This window comes from Coenobita brevimanus, chromosome 46 (genome assembly GCF_032717465.1).
Source record: "Coenobita brevimanus isolate Jiangsu-jjx chromosome 46, ASM3271746v2, whole genome shotgun sequence".
Classification (NCBI taxonomy): domain Eukaryota; kingdom Metazoa; phylum Arthropoda; class Malacostraca; order Decapoda; family Coenobitidae; genus Coenobita; species Coenobita brevimanus.
Window position 1 is genome coordinate 50,428,382 of NC_136999.1, and position 23,546 is coordinate 50,451,927.

At 45.3% G+C, this 23,546-nt stretch overlaps 1 protein-coding gene across 1 annotated transcript in view; it reads left to right on the forward strand.

Moving 5' to 3' along the window:
* LOC145398722 (putative neural-cadherin 2) overlaps positions 1–23,546 on the forward strand; it is a 428,971-nt gene that overhangs the window by 372,966 nt on the left and 32,459 nt on the right. Inside the window, exons 20-21 of the mRNA XM_080271522.1 lie at positions 53–306; positions 1,171–1,307. Of these exons, the coding sequence (XP_080127648.1) occupies positions 53–306; positions 1,171–1,307 (391 nt within the window). The remainder of the gene's footprint in view (positions 1–52; positions 307–1,170; positions 1,308–23,546) is intronic.

Sequence of the window (23,546 nt, forward strand, 5' to 3'; positions counted from 1 at the left end):
GTGCTTTGCCATGAACTATACCGACGTAACTTGTAATTTCTGCTGTCCCCAGGTGCGTGTGTCCTCATGGGAGCAGCGGGCCCCGGTGTAAGGTCCTCAGCCGACACTTCCACGGCGGTTGGGCGTCGGTACAGCCGCCCACACCCACACCTACACCCACACCTACACCTACACCTACACCTACACCTACACCTACACCCACACCCTCCCCAAGCCTCCATATATCCCTGGAATTTTTAACATCCTCTCCAGACGCCATTCTACTCTACTCCGGACCTGATCACTTGGGTTCCAGTGTAGGGGAGGGTAGACTACATTCAAGGGAGACTAGGCTACGTTCAGAAGGTCCGAGGCTACATTCAGGGGATTCAAGGCTACATTCAGGGGATTCAAGGCTACATTCAGGGGATTCAAGGCTACATTCAGGGGATTCAAGGCTACATTCAGGGGAGTCTAGGCTACATTCAGGAGATTCAAGGCTACATTCAGGAGAGACTAGGCTACATTCAGGGGAGTCTAGGCTACATTCAGGGGATTCAAGGCTACATTCAGGAGAGACTAGGCTACATTCAGGGGAGACTAGGCTACATTCAGGGGAGACTAGGCTACATTCAGGGGAGACTAGGCTACTTTTAGGGAGGTCAAGGGTGCACTTAGGGAAGCCCAAGTTACAATCAGGAGGATCTAGGCTACATTTAGGGGAGGCTAGGCTACTTTCAGGGGAGTCTAGGTTATTTTCAGGGGATTTCGGATCTAAGCCAGGGAAATTTAGGTCTTTCTACAACAGTTCTAGATCTTTACCAAGGAGTGCTAGGTCTGTGTTAGGGGAATTTAGGTCATCTTCAGGGATTTCCAAGTCTCCTTTGGTCGTTTCCAAGTCCACTTCGGAGGATTTTGTATCTAGGAGAGACTTAAGAAACACTAGAGAGAATGCTAAGTCTTCATTAAGGGAGTCTGAGTCTTTGTTGGGTACTTATAAATCTGCTTCCTATGATTTTGTGTCTTTGGATGATCTAAGGAGTAAGCTACGGGGTGTTAGGTCTTCGTTTGGGGAGTCTAAATTTGCGTCGAGAAAATCTAGGTCTTCTTCAAGGCGCTCTAAGTCTTCTTCGAGGAGTTTTAGGTCGTCATTAAGGGATTCTAGGTTGTGGTTAGGGGAGTCTAAGCTAGTCGTGGCGGTGCAGCTGGTAGGCGGTCGTCCCTCCCTGGTGGTGGACGTGGGTTCTGGTCCTCTGGTGGTGGCCCTCAACACCACCAACCTCGCTGACCTCACCTGGCACACCCTACACATTGCCTGGGAGGCTGAGGTAAGTTTTTTTTCTCTCTCTCTCTCTCTCTCTCTCTCTCTCTCTCTCTCTCTCTCTCTCTCTCTCCGTTTGCATCCCTGCGTGTGTGGATTTTATTTATTTTTTTTTTTTGCCTATCGACCATTGAGGCCGGAGCCCCTGGTCATCAAGGCAAAAATAAATATATGTATATGCAGTGACACATATACAGTATACATATATATACGAACATATATATATACATACACATCCATGCATATGAACATACACACTTTCATGCACACGTACTGTACATATATATATAAAATAATTTTGATTTTATTTTTTGTATTTTTATTTTTATTATTTTTTTATTTTTTTCATTTTTAACTTTACCGATATATTACTTATAAACAAAAATTCCTAATCTAAAGACTCTGAAACTAACCACCTAACAGAGAAATCGCTAACCTATACTAAATCCTAAGAGACAAATAACTAGACCTACACTAATGGTAAAAAAGCCTCGACCAAGAGAACACCATCGACTGCAGATATGTAATGCCTTTCTACATTACATACCTGCACTCATCACCTGGTGACTGTTAGTCGAGGCACAACCTAATATAGGGGACATCAATATATGAAAGGGAACCAGACGAGTCAGGAACATTTCCATATACGTCAGCTGTCGTCCCTAATTAGAATAACTTAAGCAAGATGGTATAATGTATTTACATAATTTGTACAAAAAGTGCAGAACCTCGCCCAGCAGACCACCATCGACTGCAAGTGCCCAATACCTTCCTATATTGCACACTTGCACTCATCAGCTGGTGACTGTCAGGCGAGGAACTTGGCTTAATGTAGGGGACATCTATATTAGAAATAGATCAGTGGGAGGAGGAACTATTTCAAATATGTCAACTGTCAACCCTAATTAATGTTACAATATGTACATATTTACCGTTGATAAAAACCATAACCACACAGTAAAAAAGTCACATCACTCTGATCAGTCTGGTCTCTCTCAAGAAAGCCATCAATTTATCAGTCATAACAATGTCCCCATCACCCAGGATGGTGGAAAGGGTGAAGGGGATGTCTACTGCGCCGCAGTAATTTATAAGTGAAGCACGTTCACGAATAAATCGCCGACAGCGCAGCAAGATATGACTGATAGATAACACCGCATCACAGATGTCACAGTGCGGCGGGAATCGTTTTTCTATATAAGGTGTCATATGTCTTAATACAGTGGCATTAAGCCGTAAGCGAGCCAACACTTTTTCTTCAAGGCGACTGGGACGGTTGGCAGTGTCCCAGTTGCCCAGGTACGGCTTACAGGTTGGAATATTAAGTCTGGTCCACTGACCTTGCCACAAAAGATTTATTGATTTCTTTCCGAGAGAGAGACTCGACCGTAGATCACGAGGAACCTCCCAAATCTCCTCGAGCTCTACAGCCGACTTTGCAAGTAAGTCAGCCTGCTCATTGCCGTAGATACAACAATGACCAGGCACCCAGATCAGCGTGAATGACTTGTTGCATAAATGCAACTTATTAACGATGCGACCCTGGATCTCGTGAGAGTCTGTAGTGCAAGATGCAATTGCCTGAAGGGCTGATTTTGAATCCGAAAATATGACAAATGAGTCATGCCTAGAATTGAGAGCATAGTTTATGGCTTTGTCAATAGCAAAAAGTTCGGAGGTAAACACAGACGTATGAGTCGGCAACCGATACCTGAGGGCACATTCAGTCGACCACACACTTGCACCCACACATGCACTTGACTTGGAGCCGTTGATGTACAATTGGTGGGACCCCACGTGATGAATGATTATGTTACAAAACAAGTGATGGACCTCCGCCTCCGGCGCCTTGGCCTTTGGTGCTGGGAGCCATGTGGCTCCCAAGGCGCTATATTTTTTAACACTAACTTGTCAAAGTCACTGGAGCCCACCAAGCTCCTGAGTCAGTAAGTGGAGGCGAACGGCAAGTGGCCAACGCACCCCCCGCAGAAGGTGCTGGTATTGACGCAGGAGGGTACAGGCCACATTGCCGATATTACTTTTCCTAAATGTCCTTATGCCGTAGGACAAGGCCAAATGTTCACAGCGAATACGGAGGGGAGGCACATTCGCCTCCACTTCCATACGAGCCACATGGGTACACCGGACGGCTCCAAGACACATTCGCAAACATTTATTCGGCAACACATCCGATCCTTTCACCGTGGCATCGGATGCTGAGCCATACACCTGTGTGCCATAGTCTAGCTTTGATCGAATGAGGGACTTATACACCATTAATAAAGATTTTCTATCGCCATCCCATGTAGTACCCGCTAGGTACTTGAGGACATTTACTGGTTTATCGCAACGAGCAAGCAAAGTATTAACATGAATTTTAAAGTTCAAACGACGATCAAAATGAATTCCCAAAAACTTTATAGAATTTTGAGAAGGTACCGCCTGATTATCCAAAGTTAAGCACAAATTAGGTACGTTACGAGTCGTAAAAACTACAGTGGCACACTTACGGACGGAAAACTTAAATCCCCACTGCAAGGCCCATTGGTGGACGGAGTCAAAGGCTGCTTGAATCCGCCCAGCCGAAAATTGTGCATTACGGGAGGAGTGCCATATTGCACAATCGTCAGCATAGAGTGAGTATTTAAGATTCCTCGGGATGGGAGCTGATGACAGAATATCATTGATCATAATCCTAAATAAAGTAGGACTAAGCACACCTCCCTGCGGCACCCCGTTTTCCTGGATAAATATATTAGATGTTACGTTACGGGGCAATTTAACAGAGAAAGTCCTGTCCCTTAAGAAATTTGAAATAAAAATAGGCAAATTTCCTCTTAAACCATAAGCATAGAGCTTCATTAGTATATCATGTCGCCATGTCATGTCATAGGCTTTATGGATGTCCAAGAACACCCCTATCATGAATTCTTTATTGGCAAATGCCTCTGCAATACAATGCTCCAAATTCATTAAATGATCTAGTGAACTTCTGTATTTACGGAAGCCACTTTGTTGATCATTTAACAAATTCTTCGACTCTAAAACAAGAAGAAGCCTATTGTTTACCATTCGTTCCATGACCTTACATAGACAAGAAGTCAACACAATAGGACGAAATGAAGTGAGATTCATAAGACGACCAGCCTCTTTGAGTATTGGTGTGACGTGCGCAAAGTGCCATGAGTTTGGGAACGTTCGAGATGCCCAAATCTCATTGTACAATGCTAACATCTTAATTAGGTTGTCCTGATTAAGATGTTGGATCTTACCGTACGTGATGGTGTCTGGTCCAGGGCAGGTGTCTTTACAGGATTTAAGGGCAAGGAGCAGTTCATCTAGCATAAATTCTTTTGGTTGTACGGAGAGTCTACGTCTTCTGTGGCAAAGTCAATAATCTGTAGCTCAGCCGTGCATTTATGATGTTGGAAATGCGGATCATAATTGGCTGAGCTTCTTACATGAGAAAAACTCCTGGCGAGGATGTTAGCAACGTCCACGGGCTCATCATAGATGTTATTATTTACTTTCAGGGTGGTAATAGGGAAGTATGGGCCTTTATTATTTAATATTCTTATGGTGGACCAGACTTTACTTAATGGTGTTGTATGAGTCACCGTGGACACAAAAAAGAACCGCCAGGAGTCACGGTTGGCCCCTCTTATTATTCTCCTTGCCTCAGCCCGTGCCTGTTTGTATGCAACAAAATTTTCCTCAGTGGGCTGACTATCAAAAATCCTGAAGGTTTTCTTAATGCTTGTCGGCAATCCAGCGTCCACCAATGTGCTCTGTGCCTCGCATGAACTGTAGAAGTCTTGGGAATAGCAGCCTCAGCTGCGTGTAATATGGATTGGGTTAAATTTTCGACCTTAACATCTATTGTCTCCCCAGCTATATCTAAATTGGTGATCCTTGAGAAGGATCCCCAGTCTGCTTTCTTATAGTTAAATTTTGGAGGTGGAGGGTCCGAAACGATGTCGCATGTATAAGAAAGACAGATGGGTAAGTGATCACTTCCCAAGGAGTCGTCATAAGGGTCCCATGAGAAATCTTGATGTATACCAGGGGAGGTCAGAGGTAAGTCAATGGCCGAAAAGTTACCAGTACGATCATCTACACGAGTCGCCCTACCATCGTTCAGAAGACAGAGGTTGGACTGTAGTATTAGGTCAGCTACTTGCTCCCCACGACCATCGATCCTCAAGCTACCCCATTGATACTGATGGGCGTTAAAGTCGCCCAACACTAACTTATTCCCAGGTAGATGTTCAACTACTGAATTTAAAGCATCACTATCAATGGGGCCGTGTGGAGGACAGTACAGAGAGCAAATAGACAGATATGTGTTATTAAATTTTACTCTGCATGTGACAGCTTCCAGAGTAGAATTTAGAATCACTTCCGTTTGTGGGTGTGATTTGTGTGTGTATATGGCAACTCCGTGACCTTCATATCTTCTATATGAGTGATAGTGTTTGAACACTGGAAGATCAGGATGATCCTCCAGGCGTGTCTCCTGTAAACAAACAACGTCTGGCCTGTGTATTGACAGCAAGATTGCTATATTTGGTAACTTATTCCCGATACCTCTACAATTCCACTGTAATAGAGTGAATGCGACGGTTTCAGATTTACGGGGGTGGCCAGTGCTCTTAGTTTTTTTATGCCACCCGCCAACAGGCAAATGGCTACCGGGGGACCTTTCCCGGTGCTTGTTCATGGAGACCTCCATATTTTCATCAATGACAAGGCTCCCAGACTCCACCGAGAAAGAGCTATTCTTTCTCTCCCTTGCTGGACCAGGAGCGGGAAGAACATGAGGACGTGACTGTTTAGTGAGGGTGGTCAAATTAATTTTGTCAGACTTGTCGGACTTTTGTTTTGGCCGCACTGACTGCGAAGGAGCAGCGGCAGCCTGAGAATATGAAGTAGCAACAGGGATGTCCGTAAGAGAGTTGGAACGTACAGGAGGCTTAGACTGAGAGGTAGGGCGTGGGGTATGAGGAGCGAATGTAAGGTCAGTCTGTGTCTCAACGGTGCACATCACGGGACGGGACACAACCGCCGATGCATAGGAGATATTAGGTTTGGAAGTTGCATGCAACTCCTTCACCTTCTTCCTAGCATCGTGGAAGGAAATGCCCTCAGTTGCCTTCACTGTGCAGACCTCCTTCTCTTCCTTCCACTTGGGACAAACCCTCGAGGAAATGAAGTCAGCATCCTTGCAGTGAAAACAGCACTCAGTCTCGGATGTACAGATGTCAGCAGAGTGACCTACTGCTGCGCACTTGCCAAACACGATGTTGGAAGCCCGACAAACCTTTTCATGGTGTCCATAGAGCTGACATTTTGAACAACGAAGGGGATTGGGGATGTACGGTCTGACATTTACAATTTAATATCCTACTTTCACATTTGTAGGTAGAGAAACTTTGCCAAAAGTGAGGACAACAGTGGCTGTCTTCGTCCTTACGCCTTCCTGAAAACGAGTGATGAATCTGGCATCAATGACATCCTGCTGAGCAAGTTCCTGTATGATCTCTTCCTCACTCATCACCATGAGATCCCTGCAAGTGATAACACCCTTGCAGGAATTCATGGATGTTGGGATCTTGGCTTCGATATTATGGCAGTGAAACTTGTGCAGCTTCAGCAAGTCTTTAATCTGAGAGGAATTGAAAGTCTTTACTAGCAGGTCTCCATTTCCAAGTTTACTTGTTCCACCTCTCCCGCACAGTGGTCAATCACCTTGACAATGAAGGGATTGAGTCTGGACAGGGGAGTGGAACCTAAAGCATGAAGTGTCACGTAGGTCGCATTCTCAAGGGGAACGTCAAATGGGGATCGAGTTTGGCATCCTTCAGTCTGGGGCCGGTCAGTCATGGTAAGGTTATAATCGTCAGGACTACCTCCCCCCCTGAAGGGGGGGGGGAGGCAGTAGGGGCGTCCGCCATAGGTACCACTTCCCCCTCGTGGGGAAAGTGGGAAGAAAGAGAAAAACGAGCAAGGGACAGAGCACCTGGGGAACACACACCTAGTCTGAGATTACCCTCTCACACCACTCTCGGGAGGACGCACCTGTGTGTGACTCACACCCCAGAATGATCAGTGGGGGGTACACTCCAGAGGTGAGTAAGCAAAGGCGATCTCAGGAAACAGATATAGACACTTACTATCTCTCTAAAGGGCTGGGAGGAAAATTAGTACTGGCTAACCTAACTTTTATTCGCTCTATTTACAAAACTAACGTCATTGAGGCAACCCTGTAGCTAGAGGAGAGATCAGAACACGTCCTCTCTCTCCTCAACCATCCATCAAAGTACCCTCCAGCGTGGATGTAAACCCCCCTCATTTTGAGTAAGCTTACTGTGAACATGGAGGGGATCTAGAGAGGGGATTGATACAGCTTATGTTGTTTACATGCGCAAAAATATAGCTAAAGTACTTCAGAACTGACTAATCTTAAAAAAAAAAAAAAAAAGTAATGTAGAGGCAGAAGTTATTCACGGTGTTATTAGTGCTGTTTATGTGAGGCCAGGGAACACAACTTATGGGTCACATCGTCAATCATTGCACCAGGAAACACTTCTTTGTAATAATGAGCATAAATGATTAGACCACGCAAGCAGATGGTGACATAAGCAGTACAACTTTAGATTCATCAAACAATTGGTTAAATCGCCACCTTTGAGGCTCTTCTGCCATATATTAGTTACATTATGGGCATAACCTCACATCAGGCAGTACTTGGCCTTTGATACGATGGCCAGTGCATGTGGCCACTGGCCAGGCTTCCTTTCCCCTGACCTTACTCTTGGGCAGCACAGCAGTTAAAGTATATCCCTAGATTACTGATCGCTTCCACTGAGGATTTGTTTGCATCTTAATGAAAAAAGCTTACAAAACGATAGGCTTAACTGAGGAGGTTTGGAGCTCACTAAAAACTCCTGGTAACCAATTTCAGTAATGTCCTTGTAAATGGTTCCTGTGCTCACCACCGTAGTAAGCTTCATAGGTATTATAAATGGTTCCTGTGCTCACCACCGTAGTAAGCTTCATAGGTATTATAAATGGTTCCTGTGCTCACCACCGTAGTTAGCTTCATAGGTAATGTATGCAGCTCAGTAAGACTCCATGGTAAACGTTCTAGTAAAGCTCAGGGTAATGGTTAGTGTGCTCGCCAACATCACCTCCAGAGGTGACTATGGAAGCAGAAACCAAGGAGTGAAGTTTTCTTTGGTTAGCATCTTAACATCAGTGACTGCAAGCAATCTCATGTCCACTAATACATTAGCCAACCATCAGGATCGACTGTTATAACACATGTGGGGTAATACCTGAACAGCAGTAGCGCTGAAGCCTCTGTACAACAACACCGCATCTACCTTTCCGTGATGACACCATTTTTTTTTTTTTTTTGAGAGGGGGATCGTCTGGATATTTCCACACTATTACAGACAGGTAACAGGGGATTCTAAGCTACACCACAGACCCTAACACCTAACATAACCCTCTGGAAATTAACCACACAACATAACATAGAATACGACAATTCTTAGTCTAACACAACCTTCATCACTCCGGTGTTCGTGGACCCATAGTGGCGGGTATGGGTGGGAGGCTGTGGTGTGTCGTACCCTACACTCCCCACACAACTCTTGGTATACTTCGCACTCAGTCTCGCCGAGCACGATGAACGGCTGCCACTAATTTGTACTTGGTAGCGTTCAACAGTAGCAGTGGAGAGTGCAGAGACAAGCCCAGAGGGGGCCTACAACCTCATAGGTTAGGACAGCATGATATTAAGTATACCTTTCTGCCCCAAACTCCCTCCCGGACTACCAAAAATAGCTGTTCCACACACTAAGGTTGTAAAACACGGAAACGATTTTTATTATAATCTCAACAATTGCATACAGATTATTTACACCACAAACAGGTTATACAAGTCAATTACATTAATACGAATATGGCAGGTACAGTACTTGATATACCGAGTCTCGACACAAGGGAAATCTCAACCACTTATTTACGACGACAGCAACTCAGTTACTTGATAGTTATGTACGACTTGAGTGCAACTTAGTCACTTGACTAGGTAAAATCCGATGAGTAATTAATGTTCGCTTAAATATTACAAAGCCTCACACTAAGTTAATTCTGCTACTTAAATATATCCACGACGAGGGACATACGCGTCAAAATAATATTGCTGGTTGTCTGTGTAATGACTGCTGGTACTTTACGTCACACTTACGGCACTTGTACACCTTGCGTTACACTCTCTCAAAAATGTTCTTCAAACACTTATACGTGCAAGAACGGCGATGCCCATGGTCGTGACTGTATTTCTTCCCGTCCGTCCAAGTTGAACACAAGACAATTTCTGTGTGACTGCCAAACTCTCTCTAACTGGATCTCTCTTTTGAGCATAATTCATACGGAATATTGAGTCATCGCTGCACCCTTAGACTACCTCAGTTCCTACCCCCTGAGACTCTACCCTCACTCACTGGCACACGACCAGTGCATTAATCTTTGCATCCTGGCAGATGACAGTTGTTTATACCGTCTCCTCCAGTACATCCTTTGCACCCTGGCCCGGTAACATTATATCCCGGCTCCTAAAGGGCTGTTTATAAACTCTACACCCTGGGTGTTTTGTGCCCCTTACCTAACCATCCTTCTCCCACCATTCCCTCATTCAGTTCACCTGTTCTTTTATTTCATCTCCTTCCTCTAAAAAATTCTCTCCAATCCTCGCTGTCTTCTAGCTCCCTCTGCCTGGTGCTACGCCTGCTGTGCATGTGCCATAATCTCGGCGCGATGCTTACGTCGGAGTGTTTTATACGCTGCCTTCAGGAACTTATGACCCTGCCTGTCCATGGTCCTATCACCCCCTGCTTCACTTCCGTTTTCTTCATTTCCTTTTCCCTCTTCCTCCTCTCCTCCTCTGCTCCCACTCAGCCCTGGCCTCGGTCTGAAGGGGCCACGTGGATGGGAGGTGGAGATGCCGTCAGGAGCAGCGGTGTGCAGGTCGACAGTGTGTTTGGTTTTAATTGTGCCGCGACCTTTGTGGAGCGGTCCGGCGGTCCAGCACAGGCCCAGCCGTGTGTGTGTATGTAAGCGTGGGGTTTGTGAGTGGCAGGAAGTGGCCAGATGGAAGGGCGTTATGAGAGGAAATTGTTAGATGGAGGAAAAATTGTTAGGTGGAAGGAGAGGAAATTCTTCGATGGAGGGAAAGTTTTCAGATAGAGGACGATCGTTAGATGGAGGGAAAATTTTTAAATGGAGGGGAAAATTGTTAGATGAAGGGGAAAATGTCAGATGGGGGTAATATTGTCAGACCGAGGGAAAGTTATTAGGTGGGAAGAATTCTATTAAATGGAGGGGAAATTGTTTGAGGATGAGAAAGTTGTTAGATGGAGAAGAAATTGAGGTGGAGGGAAAATTGTTAGACGGAAGAAATTTTTTTAGATGTTTGGAAATTGTTAGATGGGGGAAAATTGTTAGACGTAGGGAAAATTATTATGTGGAGGGAAATTGTTAGATGAAGGGAAAATTGTTAGACGGAGGGGAAATAACTGGATGGAGGGAAATTGTTAGATGGTGGAGAAATTGTTAAGTGGAGAAGAACTTGTTAGACGGAGGGGAAAATACTGGGTGGAGGGAAAATTGTTAGACGGAGGGAAATTGTTAGATGGAGGGAAATTGTAAGATGAAGGAAAGTTGTTAGATGAAGAGAAATTGTTAGATGAGGGAAAATTGTTAGATGGAGGGAAGATTCTTAGGTGGAGGGAAACTGTTAGATGATGAGAAAGTTGTTAGATGGAGAAGGAGTGGGAGGGAAATTGTTAGAAGTAGGGAAAATTGTAACATGTAGGAAACGTTCTTAGGTGGAGGGAAATTGTTTGATGGAGGGAAAATTGGTAGACAGAGGGGAAATTACTGGATGGAGGAAAAGTTGTTAGATGGAGGAGAAATAGTTACATGAAGGGAAAACTGTTAGTTCGGCGAAAAATCGTAAAACTGAGGAAAAATTACTTAATGGGGGAGTGGTTTGAAGAGAGTATTGGGACATATTACTAGATGGGAGGAAAAATTACTAGAGGGAGAGAAAATTATTAGAAAGAAATTAACAGAAGGAAAATTATTATATGGAGGAGTGACATGTCTGGAAAAGAAGCCGATTAATGTATATATAATCCTGATATTCTACCGGGCGGGGGAGAAAGAGTAGATGAAGGAAATGAGAAAATTGCTACACAGAAGGAAAGTTATGAAGTGGAGGGATGAAGGAAGTTAGTAAGTGGACGAAACAATATTAAACCCAGAGACGAAATGGCTGCGGTTGATGGATTTTGAAATGGAAGAAAAATTAATGGACACAAACTTAAAATGGCGATTGAGTTTAAGTGCCTCTGTAAAGTACTAAAAAATAAAAAAAAGGTAAATGATAAGTGGAAAGAAGAGTGGTTTAGGGAAGAGAAGTGGCTGGTGCTATGAAGGTCATGATACGAAATAATGGAATGGGTGAGAAACGCTCAGGAAGACTGCATGGATGTGTGTTGGTCTCCACATATACGTATGGGTGAGAGAGTTTGGTGCGGCATGAATGTGGAGAGAAGAAAAACAGTGGAAATAGGACTGTTGAGGAATGAGAGTGGAATGCATAGAGTAGACATGATAAGAAACCTTGTAATTCATGAAGACTGTGGAATTTATAAGGAAGTCTCTTGATAATGGTGTCGAAGAGAGTGTCCTTAGATGGTATGATACAAAGAATGACGAAAGGATAGTGAAGTGGGTATATAAGAGTGAATCTGAAGGTGGGAGGAGCCTGATAGGGTTAGTTGGATGAATTATGTAAGGAGAGACACATGCCAATGGTTCGGCACACTTTTTTCACCTTGAGAGTCAGCCAAATTAACTCTTAACAGGTGTGGATGAAGGGCATTTGAAAAGGAAACTGTGAAAAACATGTGAGCTGATGGTTTGGCCTGTGTGATGGAGCCAGGATTCCGATGACCTGAATGATGTGTGGATGATTATGTGGCCCATTGCACTGGATGCGGTATTGATAATTCTGACACTGTTGTACTTTCTCTTCCCTTGTAAATCTTATCTCATTACATTCAAAGGAGGGAAGGGGGTCAGGATGATGAAAAAACAGAATAAGTTGATAACGATGAGGCGTTACGAGATACCCTATGTGAACGAGAGAGATGATGATGATGAAGGAAAATACTCACACAGACAGACATTAAAAAATAGAAAGAAAAGGAATTGGTAAGAGAGAGAGAGAGAGAGAGAGAGAGAGAGAGAGAGAGAGAGAGAGAGAGAGAGAGATGGCTCAGCTTTAAGATTGGCGGGGGAATCTCATGAGCTCCAGAATTAATACACTGACACGCTGTTTACCGGAGCTTTATTTTAAAAAATTCATTCACACCATGTTTACAGTATGAGAGAACTTCGCACTAACTTGTTTCATTAAGAACTGATCAGGTCTCGGCCCAAACTGCTACGAGTTTCAGTAACGAGGCTATTACGGCACCGAGATACTGTTATGGCTTCAGAAACGCGATAAATAAGACACTGTTGTTCGTCCCCGTTCACTTGGCGGAGGCTTTCGTCCCCTTGCAGCCTATTTCCCATTGTTTAGTTGCGGAATAAGACGATAGTACGGTTCTACACCCTGTCAGCATCGAGCTTTCGTCCTTTTGCAGCATACTTCCGGGATAAGACAGTTCTGCGGCTCTGCAACCTTTCAGTATGAAGTTCTTGTTTATTTCAGCATACTTCCCGTAGCTCAGTAGCAGAATAAGATGATACTGTGGCTCTACGACCTTTCAGTATGGAGCTTTTGTCCCTTTGAAGCATATTTGCCTTTGTTCGGTAGCGGAATAAAAAAATAATTCGTCTCTCCATTCTTAACAACATTTCTTCGTGACCACAAGTCGTCCATCTTTACTTGGCGCAAATCTTCATTCTTTTGCAACATATTTCCCTTTGCTCAGTGGCAGAATAAGACAAGGTTACGGCTTTATAACCTTTACAGATCGAGTTTTCATCCGTTTGATACTTACTTCTCATAGGCCAGTGACAAAACAAGACAGTACTACGGCCCTACAAGCTTGTCATAAGTTCCTCGTGACTAGCAACATATTCCAGTGTTAGTCTCTTGTTACAGCTCAGCATTCAAGACGGAGATGGCAATTTTAGGTCAAATTATCACTGGTATTTCGGAGCCGAAATGCTTATTATTTCAAACCGAGAATTGTACTCAATTCACTTTAACTTTCCCTGAAATTGCAGTCTCTCCGTCTTGAATATTTAGCTCTATGAATTGATTTACACCAGAATACGGTGCTGGTCACGGAGAAGTGCTGTGGAGAGAATGCAGAACCGTTGCATTGTCTTATTCTGGCACTGAGCTGCGGGAAATAAGCCGCAAAAAAACGAAAACCTTGGCCAGATTAATGTCAATAAACTGTTGTAGCGCATCAGCTCAATCTATCAGTTTCCCGTCACACAGGACCGTACTGACACTGGTTTAGGAGACCTTTAACATTTCTTCCACAGCGATTTATTTGACATAATATTCGGTCCTGATATTCTCTTCATAAGTTTATATCCTTTAGATACCAAGTAAATTGTAAAAACAGCATACCAGTGAGCATTAACCTGCCATATGCGGAAATAAACTAACTAGGAAAAGGGGCAAACAAGCCTCCTAAAATTAGTAGAATCCGGGTCAGTCTCCCTCTGGCTGTGGTGCTGGAAATGTCGTGGTACAGTACGGTTTCCCTGACTTAAAAAAAAAAAAAAAAAAAATCAAACTCATCATCTTAACACTACCATCTAAGAATAAGGTGAGGTTGGATTCAGAAACAAGGAAAGAAGTAAAAGTTTGAGAGAACTATAGTCGTGGCGCACGACTCTGAGGTTGTCATTATCATACCCTGGCAACCTACCTTTCAAAAGTACGTCCGATTTCTTCTCATCTTATACACGAATCATATTATGCATGAATATGTTATACACGAATATTATTATACACGAACATTTTATACACGAATCATATACGTCTCCTATTATACATGAAATCAGACACACTGTTAAGGGGTAGGTTGCCAGGGCACGATAATAATACCTCAAAGTCACGCGCCGCGACCATAGTAACAGAATGGGCCATACAGTCGTCCACATACCATTTAAGCTGCCGGAATCCTGGCTCCATCTCACAGACTAAAACATCTGCACTTTTATTTTTTTTTAAAGACACGCTTCATACACTCCTCCTCCCCAGTACCAAGCCCGTTGCCGTCATGGGGGTCTCTGGGGTCGGAGGTTGGGGCCTGATGGTGGGGGTTGTGTCACTCTGCCGCTTCCCCTGCCCTCGGATCCCGGCCCTTGGCCCTACAAATTTTGCTTGGTCCCTTTTCTTCTCTCTCTTCTATCTTCGTTTTTCGTCTCACCTTCCTACGGAGTGAGAGCCATGCCGATGGGATTCAAGGCTGTTTCTTTTATGACAGTCGTGAACGGCCTCAGGGAATCATGGGTACGGTAGCCCTTTGTATCTTTTGCCCTTGCTCCTGCCTTGGGCTCTCAGGAGTGAACCGGTTTCTTTCCCGCCTGTACAATCCGGCTCACCATGGCCAACAATGAAATTTCTGATCCAAATCTAGGAGCAACAGGAGATGCTCCTCCTAAACCTTCTCCCACTCAGGCGGATCCCCCCCCTCCCCTACTTTTCTGCCTCTTTCCTCCTCTTCCTGTCCTTCTGTTTCTTCTTCTGGCCCCCCCTCCCGAGGGAAACACCCCTCCTGATGTCCCTGCCTCGACACTGCCATCCTCAAATGGCGTGTCAGACCTCCTGGTTCCCAACAAATGTCTTTGACCTGACCCATCACCTCTGACAGCCTCACTCACCCCGTCTACAGTTTCTCTCTCCGCTACCACTGCTTCAATGGTCGTTACATGGGAGCCTTATACCTCCTTGATTCTGAACTCGACCCTCTCGGCCCCTGCAACGTTCACTACTACTCTCACTCCCCTACCACGTCCATCTGTGATGCAGCTCTCCTCATTCCAGACATGGGGCCCCCCATATCCTGCCCTACCTGGCTAGATTTTATATGGTGCCCTTCCACGTGGTTCCGAATGAATTAGAATTTTAGAAACTGCTACTTAGGTCTGTGGGCGAGGATGGGACTTTCCACTCATGCTTTGACAAATCACGCCTTGTCACGGTTCACTCTGACACCCAAGCCCGTGCCCTGTTCACTGTTACAACTGATGGTGTGCCTCTGGACACACATAAGGATGCACACATGAACTCCAGCCAAGGCACAGTTTTAGTTCCTCGCTCGATTCAGCTGGGTGACGATTCCTTTCATGAATGTTCATCGCTCATCCGTGATATCCTAGAGCTTCAGCATGTTCCTGTTACCTCAGTTTCGTGCTTCGAACGTTCCCCAGTTGGCGATCGCACATGACCTACTCAAATTGCCCAGGTAGTGTTTGATTGCTTGATTCCCCCAGATTTTGTGATTATAGGAGATGAATGACTTCTGGTGCGGAAATCTCCACCAACCCTAACTCAGTGCAGGTAACCCCAACTCAGTGCAGGTTGTGTTGGCGTTTCAATCACCCTGCCAAGCACTGTCGATCATCCCCTCATTGTCCCCTCTGTGCCTCTCCTGATCATAATAGAAGTGAATGTCAGACTCCCACTCGACATTGCCCAAACTGTGCAGGTCCTCACAGTGCCCTGTATCGAGGGTGCCAAGTTTACAAGTTTAACTGTGAGGTCGCTGCCATTCGCCGACAAACTGGTCTGTCCCTGCAAGCAGCCTCTCGCAGGGCCCACGAACTCAGATTCAGCCCTGGTCCATCTTTTGCAGATGCCCTCCGGATGCCCAATGCCTGTACCGCTCCTGATCATTCCCCTCATACTCTTCCTACCCACTCTCCCCTTCCAACCACTGGCCACTCCTCTCACTCTATCCCTTTACATAATTCAGTCTCCAGTCTCAATCCTTTTACTCCCACATCCTCGCCCTCCATCTGCCCCTCTCCTGTTCCCACCCCTACCACACCTCATCCCTGTCCAAAGCGACCTAGGACCATCTTCAACACTAATTCCTCCAGGGGAACATCCTCCCGACGGGCCCCCTCTGTTAAAAGGTCTTGTGCCCATCTTCCTTCTACCCCACCAATTCCCTCTCCGGCTTTGCCTAGTGCTTCAGATTCCCTCACTGCATCACCCAAAATGCTAGCTAAGATTGAACAGTACCTACACTCCACTTGTCCCTCACCTCGTACATCTTCTGCCTCCTACTTGATCATGATCTCTGCCGAGATACATTGTGTATCATCCTCTCTTCCATCTACCCCTGTCCCTCCCAGATCCGAACCAACCCCAGACCCCATCACCCATCCTGTTGAATCCTCCCTAGATCCTGACTCTGAACCTCCTGCTACCTCCCCAGCCCCCCCCTCCCCTTCCCTCGCCCTCCCCCATCCCTCTCCCATCCGCTTCTGCTCTCAGTCACGATCCTTCTGTTTCCTCCCTACTCCTTCCCTCTTGGTCCCTTCCTCCGGCCCTTCTCCCCCTTCTGAACCTTCCCTCTCCTCCGTACCAACTCCACAGGTGCATGAATCCTCCTCTCATCCTCATCGTTCCCTATTGTCCTACCCTATGCCTCCAAACTATCAGCATACCTCCTCTATTCCACTCTCTTTACCTTTATCTACCGCCTTCACATCCCATATCCCGACGAGAGTTACCAATCAATAACTTTTGACCTTTACCTTCTCCTCTCTTTTAGTCTTTCGACCTATTCTCATTCTGGCGGATTTTTATTAATTTTTGTTTTACTTCCCAACCAGACCTCAAGCTTCTTAACTTTTATTAGTTTTATTGTACACAATGGCTCCCATTATACAATGGAATATCCATAGTTTTCCCACACATCAGCTAGACCTCCGGTTTTTAATTTCTCAAATTAACCCACCAATTCTGTGCCTACAAGAGACACGCCTCACCATCCCCCCTCCCCCCATTCTGTCTTATTCATATCTGAGTCTACTTCATTCCCAGTATGATACCTGTCTCCTGATACATGTAGATGTTCCTTTTCAAAACCTTTCTGTTATGACTACCGTCAAGTTTGCCTTCGCCAGGGTGTCTCTATCTCGGTGGATTACAGTGGTCTCGCCATATTTTTCCCCCTCAGTGCCTGTCATTTTTAATGACCTCGATCAACTTTTAACTGACCTACCCCCTCCTATTCTGCCTTTAGGTGATTTTAACTGTTGGAACCCCCCTTGGGGTGACTGTTTTAACTGCACATGGGTGCTCCTTGGAGGATTTCCTCTTTGCCCATGATTTTTGCATTTTTAACTCATGTTCCTCAACCCATTTTGACAGCTGTACTCTAACTTTCTCAGCCATTGACCTATCCATCTCCACCCCAACGATTTCCTTGGACTTCACTTGGTTGGTCCTAAATGATTACTGTGCCATGGACCATTTCCCAATCCTCCTAACCCCCACGTCTTACTATCCGGTCCCCGGCCCTCCTCGATGGTGCTTCGATAGGGCAGATTGGGCGACCTTTATGTCCCAGGCTGTTCCACGCCTGTTCCACTTTCCCATGGTCACACTGCTTTGGTTTCCTGTTTCCGTGCCTTCCTCCTTACGGCTGTCCGTGCCTCTATTCTGCATACCTCCTGTCCTGTGTCATCGAAATGTGTGCCGTGGTGGAATGACCAATGCACCTCAGCTCTCTAGGTCAAGAGGGCCAGGTGGAAGTGCTTCTGCAGGAAAAAGAGCACTTCGTTGGAGGTCCAAGCTTTTGTACTTTTTCAACAGGCTAATGCTCTCCTTCGCCGCACAATCTGTCGAACAAAAAAAGACAGCTGGATGTTATATGTCTCTACAATCGTCTTGGACACACCCATTCCACTGATATGGTTCTGCATCAGGAAAATAGCAGGTAAACAGTCACCTACCCCAACTCCAGTCCTCACCACAAATGATGGGGCCATAGGCGATGCTTATCAAGTTGCCAATATTCTGGGTCACAATTTTAGCCAGATTAGCAGCGGGTCCCATCTCTCCCTTACATTTTTAACAACCAAAAGACGTTCAGAACGGACGCCCTTACAGTTCACACTGTCGTCAGCTGCAGCGTACAATGCCCCTTTCTCCAGCTCCGAACTCAAAGCAGCCCTAACTGCTTGCGGCTTTACTTGTGAGAGACCTGATGGTGTACACTACAACATGATAAAACATCTGTTCCAGACAGCCCTTCACTTTCTGCTCAGAATGTATAATACTATATGGTCCACTGGGAGCTTCCTTAATGAATGGAGACAGGCCCACTTCCTACCATTCCTTAAACTGGGCAAATCTGGGTCGTCACCTGCAGATAATTATCATCCTATTGCTCTTGTTAGCTGTCTATGCAAACTGATGGAATGGAACGTATGGTAAACTCTCGCCTAATGTGGCATTTAGAATCACTTGGTGCTATCTCGCCCTTGCAATATGGTTACCTCAAGGGGCGGAGTACCCTAGATCCCCTGATGAGGCTGGCAACCTTCATCCGACAAGCCTTTGCTAACTCAAAAGTGGTCATAGCAGTGTTTTTTGATCTTGAGAAGGCTTATGATACAGTCTGGAGGTATAACATTCTCCGTGTCCTAAAACACTCTGGAATTGATGGCAATATGGGTGTCTTCTTACAGAACTTTCTTTGTAACTGGACCTTCTGTGTGCGCCTTCAGAATGTCTTATCCTGGTCTCATGTACGGCATGAGGGTGTCCCACAGGGATGTGTGCTTAGTATTACTCTTTTTATCTTTGCTACAAATGATATTGTTTCATCTCTCCCACATGGAGTTCATGTTTCATTGTAGGTAGATGATTTTGCTATGCATGCAGCTGGAGCAGATGTCTTGGCCTTACGAGCCCTATTTCAATCAGATATAGATGCTGCTGCAGGGTGGGCCACGGATCATGGCTTTACATTCTCCCCCACGAAATTCTGTGCTATAACTTTTACGACCCGTCATTCAGTCCCTCAACCCCCTCTTGCACTATATGATACTCCCCTGCCATATCGTTTGTCAGCCCCTTTCCTTGGCCTTATCTTTGATTCTTGACTAACTTGGTCCCCGCATGTTACTTTCCTCAAGACCTCCACTTCCCTAAGACTTCGGTTATTGCAAACTCTGTCATGTGTCATGGGGTGCAAACTGTACAACTCTACTCCGTCTCCATACTGTCTTAGTTTTGTCAAAGATTGATTATGGCTGTCAGGTCTATGCATCTGCCTCATCTTCCTCTCTTTGGCGCCTAGATTCTGTTCACCATCATGGCTTAAGTCTGGTGTTGGGTGTTTTTCATTCCACCCCGGTTGTGAGCCTGTATGTCGAGTCAGGTATGCCCACTTTGTCCTCCAGACGTGACAAGTTAACTCTCCGTTACCACATTCGCCTTCTTCAGCACCCATCTGCAGGTTTCCCTTCCTCTGTTATGCACCTCTCCCCTCCTTTTCCGCCCTCGTTAGCTTCATCTTTTCCATGTAGGGTCTCCAATTTACTTGCATCCCTTTCTTTCCGTGCTATTTCAGTTCTCCCTCTGCGAGGTTCTATGCATCCGCCTTGGCTTCTTCACGCTACTGTTTGTGGCACCCTGCTCACTCGCCCAAAATCCTCTTCCACCCCACAGGAACTCTATCATCTTTTTATGGATTATGTGCATTGTCACTCCTCAGCGATCCCAGTGTACACAGATGGCTCTAAGTCTTCTCGGGTTTTCCTGTTCTTTTCCCAGACCATACCTATCAGATCCGCCTTCCACCAGTTGCTAGTATTTTCACTGCTGAACTGCTGACCATCTTACTTACCCTTCGTGTTATCTACCGATCAACTTTACACACTTTCGTTATTTTCACAGATTCACTTATTGCACTACATGGTATTCGGTCTATCCCAGCCAGCAACCCGCTAGCGTTGGAGATACAGGAATGGTTGTTCTGTATTGGCACCAGATTGAAGTCTGTCTCCTCCTGTTGGGTTCCAAGCCATGTTGGGATACCAGGTAATGAGAGGGTTGACTGCCTGGCACGTACAGCTGTCACCTCTTGCTCCGCCACACCTTGTCCTATCCCAGCAACTGATTATTTCCCGATTGTTACCCGTCTCCTTGGCCAGCGGTGCCAAGCAGAATGGATGTCCACAACTAATAACAAACTCCGCTCCATCACACATACTGTCACTCCTTGGCAGTCATCCTCCCATCGCAACAGGTGTTGGGAAATAACCCTAGCCCGTCTGCGCCTTGGCCACACGTGGATCACACATGGCTTTCTAATGTCAGGAGGTACTCCTCCGATCTGTCAATGTTACCAGGTTCTAATCTCGGTCCACCATCTTTTACCTCACTGCCCTTGGTTCCACGCCGTGCGCAGTCGAACTCTCCCGTTCCTATACTCCCTTGGACGTCCTCCTAGCTTAGCCGATCTTCTTGGTGAATCCTTTGTGTTTTCCATTACACACCTCATATGCTTCCTATGTCAAACCCGTATTTTGCCTCATATTAAATTAATGTGAGGCAAAGTACACTAAATTTTAGTGTCTTCCCCTCCTTCCCCTCTACCTTTATTCCACCATAGCATACCCGTCATTTTTTATGCAGCGGTTTTAGTGCCATATAGTCCTCCTGGGCTTGGTGCTAGTCCTTATTAATTAAATGATTAATTCATACACACCAGTCAGTCAATCCCCCAGCTATCAACAAAGGAGTACCAAACCACTGTTACATATCTCGCATTATTTCATTCAAGCAACTCGATCGTCTGTCACTCACTTACTCTCATCGACTTCCACATTTCACTTTCTCACACACTCATTTACATAGCCATCCATCTTCTTAACCAGACACTTCTCCACCCACGCTCAAACTCACACATATCTCCTTTCACCTTCCTTTCCTCATCCAGTTTTTCTATATGCACGTACCACAAGAGAAAAATGTATGCAGTTTTATGTATTTCGAGCAGTGGTTCTGTTGTCACATTTCAGCCAGTCCTCATGGATAATTAGTTGACAAAGGAACCACCATGCCATGAAAATATCGGCTTTCAACCATTTTTTTTTTTTTTGTCTTCCAGTACTTACCAGATAACATCGTCCTAAAACTCACTGTAATTTAACCTAACTTGATCTCGAATATACCTCGGTCTCCAGCATAATGTAAAAGCTTCACATCCTGTTTTGATTTCCACTGTGTCCTGCCTGTTTTGATTTCCACTGCGTCCTGCCTGTTTTGATTTCCACTGTGTCCTGCCTGTTTTGATTTCCACTGTGTCCTGCCTGTTTTGATTTCCACTGCGTCCTGCCTGTTTTGATTTACACTGTGTCCTGCCTGTTTTGATTTACACTGTGTCCTGCCTGTTTTGATTTACACTGTGTCCTGCCTGTTTTGATTTCCAGTGTCCTGCCTGTTTTGATTTACACTGTGTCCTGCCTGTTTTGATTAACACTGTGTCCTGCCTGTAGTAGTAGTAGTAGTAGTAGTAGTAGTTGTTGTTGTTGTTCCTTAGGCAGTCTGGCCAAACAGCCCTGAGTCCCTAAGGAAGGCCATGGCCGAGACCGGACTTTCCCACAGAGCTCTCAAAGAGTGTATGTTGTGTTGTTGGCGTAGGTGATTGTGTGCAGTGCAGTCTTCCAGAATGTGCTTAATAGTATGGGGTGCTGTGTTGCATCCTGGACAGGCATCAGCGACGGAGTCATCCAGCCTCTTCTGGTAACAGAGGGCTATATGATGCCCACATCTCAGCCTGGCCAGGTGGACCCTGTCCTCACAAGGGAGACAGGATTCAGAAGGGTGGATATGAGGAGGCCGTGCATGCAGCTGTGTGTTGTCTTTAAGTGACTGAATGGAGCTGCGAGTGATTTGAGTATAGATATGTTTCTGGAAGCTGGTCTGAGGCGGGCGAGGGGGGAGAGATGACAGTATTTATGTATGATATCGTTTGCTGGGTGTTGTTTTGACGTTCCTTGGTTTGTGTGGAAGTGCTGCCATGTAGTGTAGTTGATGTTGTGGTTTGTGGATGGAAGTGCTGCCATGTAGTGTAGTGGATGTTGTGGGTTTGTGGAGGCTGCAGCGAGAATTTGGATGCTTCTCATGTCTAGATAATCCTTGACTTTTAGGACTTTGGTTTCTTGATGTAGGTTGTCTGTGGGTGTAGTAGCTGTGCAGCCTGTGACTCTTATTTTTAAGGCCTTGTTCTGTATGGTCTGTAGAGTGTTGTGGTGTGTTTTAGTAAGGTTAGGAGCCCAAGCAGGGCTTGCATAATTCATCACTGAACGTATATATTGTTTGTATACTGTGGTGGTGGTGGTTTCTTTGTTGTGTCCAAATGTTGTATGGGCAAGTGACCTCAAGGTATTAAGTCTTGGTATTATTTTATTTTTAATGTTTGTGATGTGTTGTTATATGACATTGATGTATTGTACGTTACACCAAGGATTTTGTGTGTGTGTGTGTGTGTGTGTGTGTGTGTGTGTGTGTGTGTGTGTGTGTGTGTGTGTGTGTGTGTGTGTGTGTGTGTGTGTGTGTGTGTGTGTGTGTGTGGTAGGGGAGTGTTGTTTATGATGAGGTGGAATGTGACTGTGTTCTGCTGTCCAGTTTGTGAGAGGGATGACTGTAGATTTTGCTGGGGCTATTTTGAGCATGTCTGTGGTGAACCATTCGTGTAGTGTGTTGAGGTAAGGTTGGATGATGTGTGCAGCTGTGTTTGCGTTTTGTTGTGTACATGTGTTGTCATCTGCATAGGAAGCTATGTGTATCTGTTGTGTGTGGGGTTTGGGTATATTATGCATGTACAGTATAGGTTAAAGAATGCAGGGTACAATATAAATCCTTGGGGGACGCCATTTGTGAAGTTTCTGCTTCTTTTGATTTGCCCTGTGTCCTGATGGCTTTTATTTACAGTGTCCTGCCTGTTTTGATTTACACTGTGTCCTGCCTGTTTTGATTTACACTGTGTCCTGCCTGTTTTGATTTACACTGTGTCCTCCCTGTTTTGATTTACACTGTGTCCTGCCTGTTTTGATTTACACTGTGTCCTGCCTGTTTTGATTTACACTGTGTCCTCCCTGTTTTGATTTACACTGCCCTACCTGTTTTGATTTACACTGTGTCCTGCCTGTTTGGATTTACACTGTG